The sequence below is a fragment of the Meriones unguiculatus genome, chromosome 1, assembly GCF_030254825.1.
Source record: "Meriones unguiculatus strain TT.TT164.6M chromosome 1, Bangor_MerUng_6.1, whole genome shotgun sequence".
In the NCBI taxonomy this organism is placed as follows: Eukaryota; Metazoa; Chordata; class Mammalia; order Rodentia; family Muridae; genus Meriones; species Meriones unguiculatus.
Window position 1 is genome coordinate 30,177,224 of NC_083349.1, and position 15,258 is coordinate 30,192,481.

Sequence of the window (15,258 nt, forward strand, 5' to 3'; positions counted from 1 at the left end):
GAGGTTTTCCACTAAAGAGAGCATTTGAAACCTCAATGCCCACTTTTTTTTTTTTTTAAATTTTATACACCAATAATTACAAAACAGTCTCTAGTTAAAAAATAAAATAGCATAGGGGTGAATAAGCTTGGCCCATTCCGAATCATCTTGAAGATCTAGTAGTCAAACCTAGCTACATTTCTGCCACATGCACTCATTCAGGTCTTCATGTAATCACTACCCAGTGTCAGAAAAATGAATTCCCATGAGAAGGCACATAGTCCCTTTCCACAGCTTTCCTCATGGCACTTTTAATATCTTTATTTCTGAGGCTATAGACGATGGGATTCACCAGGGGGATCACCACAGCGTAGAATACAGACACCACTTTGTCCTGGCTAAGGGAATAGCTGGACCTGGGTCTCATATACATGAAGAGACCAGAGCCATAGAAGAGGCTCACAGCAGTCAGGTGAGACGCGCTGGTGCCGAAGGCCTTGGTCCTGCCTTTAGTGGAGCTGATCCTCAGGACAGCAGCAACAATGTATCCGTAAGAGACGAGGACCACTAGGCCAGACATCACCCCCACAACGACACCTAAGATGAAAGTCACCACCTGGCTATTGAAGACATCGGAGCAGGCTAGGGCCAGGACCGGAGGAAGGTCACAGAAGAAGTGGTTGATTACATTGGGCCCACAGAAATCATGCTGGTAAATAGAGCACGTTTCAATCAGTGAACTGAGGAAACCACCCGTATAGGCCCCAGCTACCAGCTTTAAACACAGAGTATGGCTCATGAGAGCCATGTAGAGCAGTGGGTTGCAGACGGCAGCATACCGGTCATAGGCCATCGCTGCCAGGAGAAGGCACTCAGTCAGCCCCATTCCACAGAAGACAAAGTACTGTGTGGCACAGCCAAGGAAAGAGATGGTGTTCTGACCTGTGATAATGTCAGAAAGCATCTTGGGGGCTGTGGAGGATGAATAGCAGATGTCCAGGAAGGAGAGATTACTGAGGAAGAAGTACATGGGTGTGTGGAGATGAGTGTCCATCCTGATGAGGGTGATGAGACTCAGGTTCCAGGCTAAAGTCAGAAGGTAAATCCCCAGAAAGAGCACGAAAAGGAAGACCTTCATTTGAGGTTGATCTGAAAACCCCAGGAGGATGAATCTGGTCACAGCTGTGTTGTTTCTTCCTCCAGACATAGGCAAACTTCCTGCATAAAAGAAGTCATAGCTGAGGATAAAGAGATCGTGTTTGTAACTTTAGGAAGAATAACTTGGGGCTGGAGACGTAACTAGGTTGGTAGACTGCTTGCCTGGCATGTTGAAAGCCTGCGTTTTAATCCCCAAGCTGGGTATGTTGGCATATATGTGTGATCCAAGGAGGATGAGAAATTCACTGTGATTCTAGACTATATAGTTAGTTCAAATCCAACATGGAACACGTGGGGCTTTGATACAAAAAAAGAAGGGGCTATTAAGATGATTCCACCAGTAAGATGTGCACAGTCACGGGGCCCTGAGTGTGGCCTCCGAGAAGCTACGAATAAAGCTTAGCCACACATGTCTGTAATCTTGGCACTGGACCTGGTGTTAGTCAGGCAGAGATGGGAGGATGTTTGGAGCTCTCTGGCTAGCCAGGGTATCAGCAAAAGCAGGGAGCTCACTGAGAAACTCAAACTCTGTGTAGAAAATCAGGTGGACAGCCATTAAGGAATGTGCTTTGTGTTGACCTCTGGCTATCACATGCATGCTTTGTATGCACATGCTTACACAGATGAACATGTAACACACACAGAGAGAGAGAGAGAGAGAGAGAGAGAGCAGACAGACATATTTGAAACATTACAGAAACTGTTAACACCTGGTTAATAATTCAAACGTCTGTGGTAGGCTCCTGTCTTGTTCCCTGCTTTCTCCCTCTTTTGATGTCCATCCTCTTTGCCTTCCTGAATAAAGATTGAGCATCTTACCCAGGGTCCTTCTTCTTGATTAGTTTCTTTAGGTGTACAGGTTTTAAAGTCTCTACCCTTCAGGGTATCAGAGCAGATGCTGAGACTTATTGCCAAACTTTGGACAGAGCATGGGGAATCTTATGAAAGAAGTGGATAAGACCTGGAGAGGACAGGAACTCCACAAGGAGAGCAACAGAACCAAAAATTCTGGGCACAGGGGTTTTTCCTGAGACTGATACTCCAACCAAGGACCATTCATGGAGATAACCTAGAACCCCTGCTCAGATGTAGCCCATAGTAGTTCAGTGTCCAAGTGGGTTCCATAGTAATGGGGACAGGGACTGTCTCTGACATGAACTGATTGGCCTGCTCTTTGATCACCTCCTCCTGAGGGGGAAGCAGCCTTACCAGGCCACAGAGGAAAACAATGCAGCCACTCCTGATGACACCTGATAGACTAGGATCAGAAGGAAGGGGAGGAGAACCTCCCCTATCAGTGGACTGGGGGAGGAGGATGGGTTGGAGAAAGGGGAGGGAGTATGGGATTGGGAGGGGAGAAGGGAGGTAGCCACAGGGGGGATACAAAGTGAATAAACTGTAATTAATAAAAATTAAATAAAAATCATAAAAAAGAAGAAAATAATTTTAGACATCTTCTGCCCAAATCAGTCAAGTCACCTAGAATAATCTGTTGGCACTTTAGAAAAGCTGCACAGCATATTCCTTGCTGACTAGAAGAAATTTAGTTTAAAGGAATGAAAACTGCCTGGAAGTGAGAAAATGGAATTGTGTCCTCAGCAACTTTCCAGTCTTGGCAGGGGCTGTGGGAAGCCACTTCATGTTTCCAGAGCTTCACTTTACTGAAGGCAAAATGGGACACTTTAATCAGCTGTGTTTCAGGTCCTTTTGAAATTAGGTTTCTGTGGCTTTTTAAGTTTTTCTTGCTTAAAAATATCAGCCTACTTAAGATAAAATTAAGTTGGTAATTTAAATGTTTTATAAATATTTGATATAAAAACTCAAGGAGGAGGAGGAAATGAATTAGAAAGGCCATAATTTTTTTGTGTATAATACATGTATGTGTTGGGGAAAGGCAAGGAATCCAAGCCATTACCTACCATTTCATTTTTCAACCAAGATTAAATAATGAAACCAAGATTAAAAAAAAATGTATACCTACACATGTAACATTACAAAATTGTTGAAAGTTTTTCTACAAGTCACCACATGAAATTAACAGAAAGATGAAAAATTGGACTTGACAAATGTCAGCATCATATATTACAGAATGGCAGCAGTACAAACAAGTTTCCATGAGAAAACTCCAGAAGTGTATGGTTCAAAGTTAGCCAGATGCCAGGATTTCTCCAGAGAAAAGAAGCTGGAAGAAAGGGTTTGTTAGGGCAGTGATCAGCAAAGCTCAGCTTGGATGTCACCAGCCAGACCAGATTATGATTCTAAACACAGGCAGTGAGCAAATAAGAATGACAGACTGGTCCTGGTGTCAGATCAAAGTGAACGCACTGTATCTAAAAAGGGAAAAGAGCATTTGCCATGATACGTTGGTGACGTTTGAGCTGTTGGTCTTCTCTCAGTTCTATGGTATTTGACTGTCCCTGTTTGCCTGTGTCCAAGCATAACTGTCCTCGTCTCTCTCATCACTTCTGCTTCTGACTGCCATGGGGTGTTCTAAGACACTGAATCTTCCTTCAAGCCACAGGCACCTGGTAAATCTTCATGAATGGATGAAATGTTTTCCATTGCTTATCCTCAGAGTTCAGCCGAGTGGCCCATCAGTTATTATGCCTGGCATAATATTATGATAAAATATATAGTGTGTTTTTTAGTCAAAAACAATAATCCTAACATTTAATAGTGATCAGAATACAATTGTGAATGCTTACTTAGTACTTGTTCTGTGCCAGGCACTGTTGTCAGGACTCAGTTTGTACAAAGTCTGGTTTGTACAGCCTCAGGACTTGGCAATGTTTCTCTGCCCCCTTTACAAATGAAAGCTGGAATGAGCCTGTTATATTTTTAGGAGAATGAAGTGGAAAGGAATGAGGTAGACTTACTGAATTTCTTTAGGAGAAGTATCTTGAGATCTTGAACCACAGAGGAGATATTGTTGGCTTTTCATCTATGATCTCTTCTGTAATCTTTGGTTCATTTGCATTTCCCACTGCTGTATGCCTCATTTCTGATTCCATACTTTTTGTTTGTATATATACTGACTTTTGTGTAAATAAAAATGTGTGCTTTTGGAATCCCTGTTCCTTTGTGGCTAAAGTTTTCAAATGACCTGTTCATTATTTTAATGGGCAGAGATAGCCCTCACTCTACCTCCCAAGGGCTGCCCACTGCAGCTACTCCAGGGTCTAGTATATAAAGTTGAGCAACCATTACAGCTAACATATTTTGAGTACTAATTATCCTCTGGAGCAAATTCTCAGTAGAGGAATACAGAGAAACACTTAATGAATGCTTAACGTCCTTAGCCATCAGAGAGATGCAAATCAAAATGACCCTGAGATTTCACCTGACACCCACCAGAATGGCTAAGATCAAAAACTCAAGTGACAACACATGCTGGAGAGGAAGTGGAGAAAGGGGAACCCTCCTCCATTGCTGGTGGGAATGCAAACTTGTACAACCACTTTGGAAATCAATCTGGCACTTTCTCAGACAATTAGGAAGAGTGCTTTCTTAAGATCCAGCTATACCACTCCTAGGCATATATCCAAAAGAGGCTCAAGTACACAACAAGGACATTTGCTCAATCATGTTTGTAGTAGCTTTTTCATAATAGCCAGAACCTGGAAACAATCCAGATGTTCCCCAGTTGAGGAATGGATACAGAAATTGTGGTACATTTACACAATGGAATACTACTCAGCAATTAAAAATGAGGAAATCATGAAATTTGCAGGTAAATGGTGGGACCTAGAAACGATCATCCTGAGTGAGGTATCCCAAAAGCAGAAAGACATACATGGTATATACTCACTTATATAGACCTATAAGATAGGATAAATGTACTGAAATCTATACACCTAAAGAAGATAAACAAGAAAGAGAACCCAGGGTACGATGATCAATCCTCCCTTAGAAAGACAAATGGAATGAACATTGGATGTAGGAACAAACAAGTAACAGGACAGGAGCCTACCACAGAGGGCCTCTGAAAGACTGTACCTAGCAGTGTATCAAAACAGATATTAAGACTCATAACCAAACCTCCGGCAGAATGCAGGGAACAATAAATAAATAAATAAATAAATAAATAAATAAATAAAATAAAATAAAATAAAATATAAAAAAAATAAAAAAGGGGGAGGGGGAGTTAATACGACCTGGAGAGGACAGGAACTCCACAAGGACCAAATATATATGGGCACAGGGGTCTTCTATGAGACTGTTTCTCCAAACAAGGACCATGTATGGATGCAACCTAGAGCCCCTGCTTAGATGTAGCCCTTGGTAGCTCAGTATCCAAGTGGGTACCTTAATAAGGGGAATAGGGACTATTTCTGACATGAACTCGATGGTGGGCTCTTTGACACCCCCCCAACCCCTCGGGAGAAGCAGTCTTGCTAGGCCACAGAGGAGGACTTTGCAGCCAGTTCTGAAGACACCTGATAAACTACTATCAGATGGAAGGGGAGGAAGTTCTCCCTTATCAGTGAACTTGGAAAGGGGCAGGGAGGAGATGAGGGTGGGAGGGAAAGAAGGAGTGGGATACAGCAGGGGTACAAAGTTAACAAACTGTAACTAGTATTAAAAAAATAAAAATTAAAAAAAAATTATCCTCTGGAGCAATGGTTATGGGGCCAGCTGCCCATTACCAATGTTCCCCAACTTATTCTTCTATGAGACTTCTTTTCTTTGGGTCCAAGAAGACTTCTTCTCATGTTAAAGAACAGCCTTTCACTTTAAGATGTTCTGATCTGGAAATAAACCTCACTTACACACAAACAGACTAAAATGTATGCCAAAATATAGCGATTAGGAACATAAATTTCCAACTGAGAAAATTAGGATCAAATTCTGACTGTGCTCTCTTAGCAATAGAAAACAAATATGAAGTTGTTTAATCTCCTAAACATCAGCATCTTTATTTGTAAAACTGATATAATAATGACTTCTGCCTCAAAGGGTGTTGAGTTCATTAAGTAAGATGAGAATGAGAAAATCTTTACATAGTGCTTGATAAATAGAAATCACTCCAGGGATGTAATCTAATAGCATGAATAGCTCCATCTCTTGAGTCAGGGCCAATAAGGGTCTTTCCTTTACACCTGACTTAAAAAAATTCTTATTTTATAAGCACGAGGTCTTGCTTGCAGGTATGCATATGCACCATGTCCATACCAACGCAGGCCAGAAGGCACTGGAGTCCTTGGAACCAGAGCTGCAGAAGATTGTGTGCCTCTGTGTGGGTGCTTTGAACTGAACCTAGAGTCTTTGCAAAAGCAGCAAGTGCTCTGAATCACTCTCTAACATCAAGTGACTCTTTACTGGGACTCATTTTCATTGGAATTAAGACAATTCATTTACATTTTAATGTCTAGGTGTTACTTCCAGTAGGGCCACTGCCTGCATGGGTCACTGTGGGCCAGTCAGTTAAGTCCTCTGGAAATAAATATATTGAGGAATCTCTGAAGGATTCCTGGAACTCTGAAAATCTCATATTTTGAGTTGTAGATTTCTTCTCCTTCTCTTTCCTTTTGTCCTCTCACTTTCTTCAGCAATACAACATTCGGGGGCTGGAGAGATGACTAAGAGGTTAAGCGTGGGTACTGCTTTTTCAGAGAACCCATGTCCAGTTCCCAGTGTGATATGCATGCTTATAATGCTCAGTGACTTAAGTTCCAGGATATTGGATGCCCTCTTCTGACCTCTGCAAGTACCAGGCTCACACATGGTACACATACATAAAGGCAAACAGTCTTGCACCAAAAATAAAAACAACTTTAAAAAAGTGATCTTCTTATTGGAGTTGCCTTGTCCAGCCTCCTATGAGATCTTCACCTTTGTCTTTCTGTGTCTTGTTTTGTCCTTTTTGGCTGTTGTCTCTTGGAGGCTTGCTCTTTCTGAAGAAGAAATGAAGGGGGAGTGGATCTGTGGGAGAAGAGAGAAGGGCATGTGGGAGGAGTGGAGGGAGGGGAAACTGGTTGAGATCTATTGTAAAGAGGAATCTAATTTCAATTAAACTAGTTATTTTTGTTTCATGGAAATCAAATTATCAGTTCTTGTTCTGAAAACAAACATTCCATTTACAAGTATAGAGTTTCTGAGATATCTGCTATACATATAAATTAGTTCAACTGGGGAATGAAATGCAAAAACTGCAGTCACTATGTTCAAAATGTGAACATGAGGAGGCAAAGAAGAGCTCTTTGCCACAAGCAACATTCTCCCATAGGACTGGAGATCCTGAAGCTGATAGAGTGATGCCAACTCACTGTAAAAGTATTTTGATACTGAATTAATTTATAATTAATTTATAAGACGAACTCAGTAATTACGGTTGATGCATCTAGAATATAATATGTTTTGTCTATAAAGTCAACTCTGATTAATATGATGATACAAAGTAAGACAGACAATATAAAGAGAAAAGAGCCATTTATAAATTAACAATGTCTGTGTTAAACAGGAAAAAGGGAGGTTTTGCTTTCTTTCTTTTGTGGTGCTGAGTGAGGCTAAGGATACACACACACACACACACACACACACACACACATACATACACACACAACAGTGCTCTACTATTGAGCTAGACTGTGAATTAACCAGTATCCTTAGCTGATTTTACAGGGAAAAATACTTAGGCTTTGAAAAAATAAATTTGTTCAAGGTTATCTCCAAGTACCAGAGACAAAATTCAATTTGAATGTAAGATCCTCATAGTTTGAATCATGAGTTGTAGCTCTCTTGACTTGGGCCAGTCATATTCCTTGGTGCATGGAAAATAATAGCACATCTGCTTTGCAGGATGGCTGTGCTGGTTGATTCAGATAGTGTTGGAGAAAAGAAATGCGCATGTATCTACTTTATCATCATCAGTCTACGTGACTGCATTGCTGTGCTGTCTTGGTCGTCTCTGACCTCACGTTTTCTACTTGGAAATTGAAATGTTGAGATTTTCCTCTCTGTTCCCTCAAGTTCAAATGTCCAAGGGCAGTAAGACAAGCTGAGAGAGAAATTGTTTACAAATGTATCTCACGTGCTTATTGATGGGTGATAGTGTGAGTGGTGACCATCTCTTGAAGCATGCTTGCAGTCGGCCTGAAGTCAAATCAGTTATAGGGTGGCTTCTCCTACAAGCTGTGTGCCACCATTGCTCTGCCTGCATATCTTGCAGGCACACCATTGTAAATTAAAGGGTTCTTTGGCTGGCTTGGCATTTATACTTCTCAGCCTCTTGCATTTCTTCTTCTGAGAACTCCCTGTTGAGATTTGTAGCCTCCTTTGTGATTGGGGTGCCTGTTTTGCTGCTTTTTGTAGTTTTTTTTTTTTTGTGTGTGTGTGTGTGGTCTTGGTATTAATCCTTTGTTAAACATATCCAGCAAAGATTATCCCCCCCTCATTCTGTAGGCTGTTTCACCTTATTGGAAGTTCCTTTTGCGCTGTAGAAAGGTTTTAGTTTCATAAAATTCCATTTATCTACTGTTGAACTTATTCCCTCAGTAATCAAAGTCCTATTTATAAAGACTTCACCTATGCCAGTATCATGTAGAGTACTCTCCACCATTTCTTGCAGTAGCTTCACAGTTCTCTGTTTTGTGTTGAGATTACCCTCCCATTTGGAGTTGACTTCTGTGCAGGCTGTGACAGGAACATCTGGCTTCATTAGCTTACAAATAGACCCTAACTTTCCCCCAAATTTCTTGGTAAAAGCACTGCCTTCTCCGTCCCGCAGTGTGCATTTTATTATCTTCATAAAAAGTCAGAGCAAACGAGTTTTTAAAACAAGAACTTTCACTGAACCTGGAGGTCTCAGTCTTATCTAGATGGTCCCTGGAATCTGTCTTCTTTCCACTATTTCTGGGGTTTCAAATGTGAGAAAATGTCAAAGCTTTAAATTGGTGCTACAGATCAGAACTTAGGTTCTTGGGCTTTAAAAAAAAAGAAAAGGAAAGAAAAGAAAAGAAAAGAAAAGAAAAAAGGAAAGCACAGTACACATCAGGCCATGTCACTAGTCTTCAAAGGAGACTTTTTTTTCACATCTTGGAAAAAAAAAATGCCAGAGTTTTTCCACAGAAGGCAGCAGAACATTTTTTTTTCTTTTCCAGGGCTCATTGGAGAAGATAGATAATGTGAAAATGTTAAGAAGGCAGTCCAGCTATGGGAAACGGGATCCAAAAGCAGGCAACAGAGTCAGAGAGAGCCCATGCTCCAGTTGTTAGAGGACCCACATGAAGACCAAGCTGCACATCTACTACACATGTGGAAGGAGCCTAAGTCCAGCCCATGCATGCTCTTTGGTTGGTGGTTCTGTCTTGGTGAGCCCCATGGGCCTAGGTTAGTTTCCTTTGTAGGTCTTCTCCTGGTGTTCTTGACTTCTCTGGATCCCGCAATCCTTCCTCCCACTCTTCCAAAAGACTCTTGGAGCTCTACCTATTGTTTGGTTGTGGGTCTCTGCACCTGTTTTTATAAACTGCTGGGTGATGGCTCTCAGAAGACAGTTATGCAGGCTTCTGTCTGTAAGCCTAGCAGAATATCATTAACAGTGTCAGAAGTTGGCTCTTGTCCATGGGGTGGGTCTCAAGTTGGGCCAGTCATTGGTTGGCCATCTTTATACCTACATTTCTTGTAAGCAGGACAAATTTTGGGTCAAAGATTTTGTGGGTGGGTTGGTATCCTCCTAAATCTATTGGAAGTCTTTCCTGGCTAAAGGGAGTGGCCACTTCAGGCTCCATATCCTCTGCTGCTCTTCACAGTCAGCAGGAGCACGGATCATCGATTTCCACATGGTTTCTGGTGGCAGCACTGACCATAGACATCCCCATGGTGGAGAAATATTGCCTTGGATGTTATTGTGTTTTTATGCTGACATCTGGGCATGTGGGTTTGGGAAGATTATAGGTCTAGGTGCCGATTTCTGGTTGTCTTTCTTGGGTGGTTGTTTTGTTCCTTGGTTTCTGTTTCTTGATTTTTTTTTGGAGAGTCTGATGGCTATGGATTGCTTATGCTACTGGCCTGCTCAGCTGGTGTCTCCACAAAGAATACTTGCTGGTGTTGGAGGCTGGGATACTGGGATGAACTGGGGGAAGGAGTGTTGGGGGAGAAAGTCTTTGTGAACTTTTAGTAATAGAGTTAGAGAGAAAAGGGAATCCACAGTGGGTTCCCTTCTATAGATCTGGGATGAGACTAGGTGTGTGTGCATGTATACATGTGTGCGTGTGTGCATGTGTGTGCATGTGTGTGTATGTGTAAAGTTGGTTGGATCTCAGTGACAATAGAAGAGGTGTGGGTCCACTCTCAGCCTGTTCTTACCCTGGAAAGAACAACACTTGGGTTAACAAGTAATGATGCTGGGTTTGGGGGCTGTGCTAAAGTTACCAAGTGGGTGAGGTAGGTTAGAAGTGGATGGACTGTGGGAGCCACAAGAGATGTGAGCATTGGGAAGGGAGGCTGCAGGTGGTATTCTGATGCAGCGCTGGGGATGAGATTAGGGGCTTGGATCTGGGAGAACAAAAAGAGAAGAGACTGTCTGTGGGAAGCCTACCTCGAAATGTCTTTTTATTTTCAAAGTATCCATACCTGTTGCTTATAACTATTGAATCTTAACTTACATATTTATCTTTACCTTCAGAACAAATAAGATTTATATCATTAAATTTATGAGAAAATAATACTTTCCTCTAAACTTTTTGCAATAAAATTTATGCGGTAAATATCTTTTGAAGTTAAGAATTTGAATGATTTCAAGTGAGTCTCTTTCATGCATGATTACTATATTCCAGATAGTAAGTGTTGTTGAAGATATATCTCACTTAATTTGGAAACTATTTATTTTACGTTCTTTGATAAATTCAGTCTTAGAGTAACTGGAGAGTGCATGAAGCTTTAGCTGTCTGTAAGTGAAGTTACCGAAAGTAAACTTTAGCATGGTTTATAGCAAAAAGTAAGCTAGAGGACAAAATGAATTATTTGTACAGGATGAAACAATATGAAGGACTGGAGTTTGAAATTTTTGGGTTGTTGGATGTCTAGAGTTTCTGATAATACTAAGTCATATGTTATAGGCACGAAGTTTGGTTCTGCTGAACAAAAAACCACAAAACTCAAAAGCTTAATAACAAAGCTTTATTTTTGTTTACTATTTCTTTAAGCTCCCAAGGTCAGCCAAGGTCAGCCAATTTATCCATCTTCCATGTCCCTACCGATACAGCAATAGCTACGACATATCCTGTCCCAGCGGAAAAGTGAGAAAGCACAGAGGGCAAAGTGACTTCTTACAGGTCTTTGCAACACTTCTGCTGTTCTTTTTTTATGCAAAACCCGTCACAGTCAAAAGTGACTTTGAGCATTTGTCATGTGTAATCCTAACTGACAAAGAAACTAGAGGAAAGTAAATATGGAACAAGCTAATGCCATTGTCTCCTAATCACACACTTTTTACCTGCCCAAAATAGAGATGTAACCACACTCTCTAGAAAACGAACAACCAAACATGTTGGGGGCCTTCTGACACCTTGCTGCCCCCTAAATTTTGGCATCTGGCTTGACCGGACTACTGCCCAGATACAATAGTGCATTCCTGGCTGACCTGGGGCTTTCGATAAGATCATCTTCCTAAAAATACCTTAAATCCTCCTCTCCCTCAGGGCTTCCTAAGTAACTCTTCTGAGGAACTTTCCAAATTACCATTATTAGCACATCTTGGTGGGCCATCCTGTGATTTCTAGTCACTTAGTAATCCTGCCAAAGGCAATTACATTCCTTCCGCTTCTGCCTATATAGTTGTATGGAAAACTCAAATAAACGGAGACTTTGATCAGAGATACTGTCTTGGTCTTCATTTCTCGCGCCCTTGTCCCCCTTTACATTCCCACTCCCCCATTTAGGATCTCCGTTGACAGACCTGCAGGACGGGTCACAAACAAACAAAGTTAAAAATTAAAAAAGAGAAAGTTTAGAAAGCACTGAATAATAGAAACCAATTTAATGAAAAAAGAAAGAAAGAAAGGAAGGAAGGAAGGAAGGAAGGAAGGAAGGAAGGAAGGAAGGAAGGATACTACTAAATACTACTGTTCAGGGTCCCAGATCTTTGAGGATACTTAGTAGTTCTTAGTAATACTTAGTAATTCTTTCCATATTGTTCTTTTAGTTTTGGAGACATGTACAGTATTTTCCATGTTTGTGGTTAGGATTTAGAAAATTGAGTATTCAGTAACTTACTACTGTGAATTCATATGTGCATTGCCATAAGAAATAGAGCAGATTTTTAATATATCAGAAGCAATTTGATAGTGAGATCCCATTTATCTATGATAACCAAGGATAAGTAGTCATGATTTAAGGGGACAAAGAAGAGGAAGTTAGAGTACCACAGTATCACATTCTGCTATTGGTCATTTGGAATTTATGAAATCTCATCTGGACTCTGGTTTCAAGAATCAAAAATCCAGACTCGTATTAGACAGCTCTGAACAAACCATATCCTTCCCCACTACTGCCAGTGGCTGGTGGAGATAAGAATATGAACCAAACTTGATAGAAAATTATCACTGATTTGCCTTAGAAACATTTTAACTATCATTAGTTCTTTTTCAGGAGGCACAGCCAAGCCAATGTTAATTTTATTTCTTCAAACAGTAGGTTCCCTGTTCAGAAACATAGACAACCACAGTCTCTATCAGGTCTTTATAATGCTCAATTGGGCCATTTATGACACAAGAGTTCTGGACCCAGGGAGCCTCAGCCAGGCATCTTCTGTAAGGAATGAGCCCAGGGCTGAGAAGGCTTCAACTCCAGCAGCAAAAAGTCATCAATTTGGATCTTTCACTGTGCATAAATAATGAAAGATGAGGCTATGTCTGATGTTCATGAAAAGGATAGACCTCCAGAACTTACTAGGACCCTCTTAGTGGCATCAAATTAGTTACAGGCCACATTGCTAATATGGTCTATATCAAGTTGAGCCTCTGGTCCATGTAAATAGGTGTTTCGTGGGGCAGATTTGTCAGAGATCTCAGAGTCTTTTATTAGCAGCTTCCCATCTTCCTCTGTAACCTCTTTACAGCATCTCTAATTTCCTTGTTCCTCAGACTGTAAACCAAAGGGTTCAACATGGGAATCACCACAGTGTAGAAGACAGATGTGAATCTGTCAAAGCTGGAGGAGCCACCAGAGCTGGAACTCAAATAGACAAAGACACCAGAGGTGTAGAATAGGGAAACAGCTGTCAGGTGAGATGCACAGGTGTTAAAGCTCTTGGACCTGCCCTTAGCTGAAGTGATCTTCATGATGGACAAGATGATATAGCCGTAGGATATCATTATGGCCAAGGCGTTTGTAAGACCAAACAACATCGTTAGTATGGCAAGCAGGACCTGTGCAAAGAAAGTGTCTGTGCAGGATAGATTTAGCAGCTGGGGCATGTCACAGAAGAAATGTTTGATGATGTTAGGTCCACAGAAGTGGAGCTGCAGCAAGGCACATATCTGAGATAAAGACCCCATGAGTCCTGCGGTGTAGCTTCCCGTCACCATCCAAGCACACAGGGTGGGTGACATGATTGATGAATAGAGCAAGGGGTTACAAATGGCAGCATATCTGTCATAGGCCATGGCTGTCATGAGACAAGATTCGCTTAGCCCCATCATGGAAAAGGTAAAGTATTGAACTATGCAGCCCACAAAGCTGATCGTTTGCTTTTCCTGGAAGAAGTTGGAAAGCATTTTGGGGACTGTAGAGGTGATGTAGCAGAGGTCTATGAAGGACAGATTACTGAGGAAGAAATACATGGGTGTGTGGAGGCAGGGGTCCATCCGTATTAAAACAATAAGGCACAGGTTCCAGCTCAGCGCTGTAGTGTAAAGGATGAGAAATATCACAAAGAGCAGTGCTGTGATTTGGGGAAAATCAGAGAATCCCAGGAGGACGAACTGGGTGATTTCAGTAGTATTTCTCTCTTTAATCATTGCCTCCGTGATCCTAGTATCAGAGAGGAAAAAAGAACACACCATTGGCTCAAGTGAAATAATAGAATTTTTTCTTCTCTTGCTCCAGTTGAGTCTGGAGAAGAAAAAACACTCCATTGTTCTACTGAAAGAGTCTAGAGTCTTCTCCCTGGCTGGCAATGAAAACCTGATCATTTCTAGATGTTAACTGATTCATATAATGTCATGAGAATTTTTAAAAGATACTTTTATAGATTGACTGGAAATATTTACTAAAGCACCCATTAAATTACTGAGATTATGAAATAGAAGGCAGATGCCATTGATTGAAATAAAATGGTTTTAGTGGTTTACTGACACTTGGAGTAATTGCTGCTTCATACTCATGACAGTGTAGATGACATTATTTCAAAATAAATCTGAAATACTTTTGTAACCCAGATCATGATTTAAGTAATTTTTATTACTTTTTTCCTTTAGGAAAAGTTTCCCTCTTTATAAATATTTCTCAAATGCTTTGCTAATATATTTGATACCACATTTTGAAAGTAGCTTGCTGTATAATATGATTTATAATTGTGCTAGACTTATTCATATGTGCCCAACAAAATTATGGAATAAATCTTGGCCAAGCCTTCCTATGGTACACCCGGCTGGAAGCGTGTCATTCATTCTTGGAACTAAGAAAGGATTATCTCTATTTTAGGGTGTTTTTGTTTCTTGGGTAACAATATAGCAGGAATGTAGTCATAGGCTCAGAATAAGAGGTTTAGGTGCGATGCCCCCTTTGCAGTAGGAATCTGTCTAAGCTGCTCAAGAAAACTGAAGTTTCTCTCTTCCTAACAAAGTGAGCACCAGTGCTCTTGAATGCCAAGGGTGCTGGGAGGGTTCTGAGCATCCCAGAAACACTGACTTAACGGCGTTCAGAGAAGCTCTTGATTCATTAGCTGCAGCAGATTCCATCTATCTATCTATCTATCTATCTATCTATCTATCTATCTATCTATCTATCTATCTATCTATCTATCTCTATCTATTTAATTTTTTTTTTTTGTGTGTGTTTTTGAGACAGAGTTTCTCTTTGTAGCCTTGGCTATCCTGGATTCACTTTATAGACCAGACTGGTCTTGAACTCACAGTGATCTGCCTGCCTCTGCCTCCGAGTGCTGGGATTAAAGCGTGCACC

The 15,258-nt window shown here is 41.0% G+C and overlaps 2 protein-coding genes across 2 annotated transcripts; both read right to left on the minus strand.

Moving 5' to 3' along the window:
* Positions 1–226: 226 nt before the first annotated feature.
* LOC110563973 (olfactory receptor 5A2-like) lies at positions 227–1,186 on the minus strand. The gene has a single exon (XM_021661232.1). It carries the CDS (start codon positions 1,184–1,186, stop codon positions 227–229), a length of 960 nt encoding a protein of 319 aa, XP_021516907.1.
* An 11,968-nt stretch (positions 1,187–13,154) lies between these two features.
* On the minus strand, positions 13,155–14,111 carry LOC110563984 (olfactory receptor 5AN1). Its single transcript, XM_021661240.2, has one exon. It carries the CDS (start codon positions 14,091–14,093, stop codon positions 13,155–13,157), a length of 939 nt encoding a protein of 312 aa, XP_021516915.1. The 5' UTR covers positions 14,094–14,111.
* Between the last annotated feature and the right edge of the window lie 1,147 nt (positions 14,112–15,258).

Excerpts from the sequence above, each read along its gene's own strand:
- LOC110563973 (XM_021661232.1), bottom strand. The coding sequence starts at position 1,186 with ATGTCTGGAGGAAGAAACAACACAGCTGTGACCAGATTCATCCTCCTG.
- LOC110563984 (XM_021661240.2), bottom strand. The coding sequence starts at position 14,093 with ATGATTAAAGAGAGAAATACTACTGAAATCACCCAGTTCGTCCTCCTG.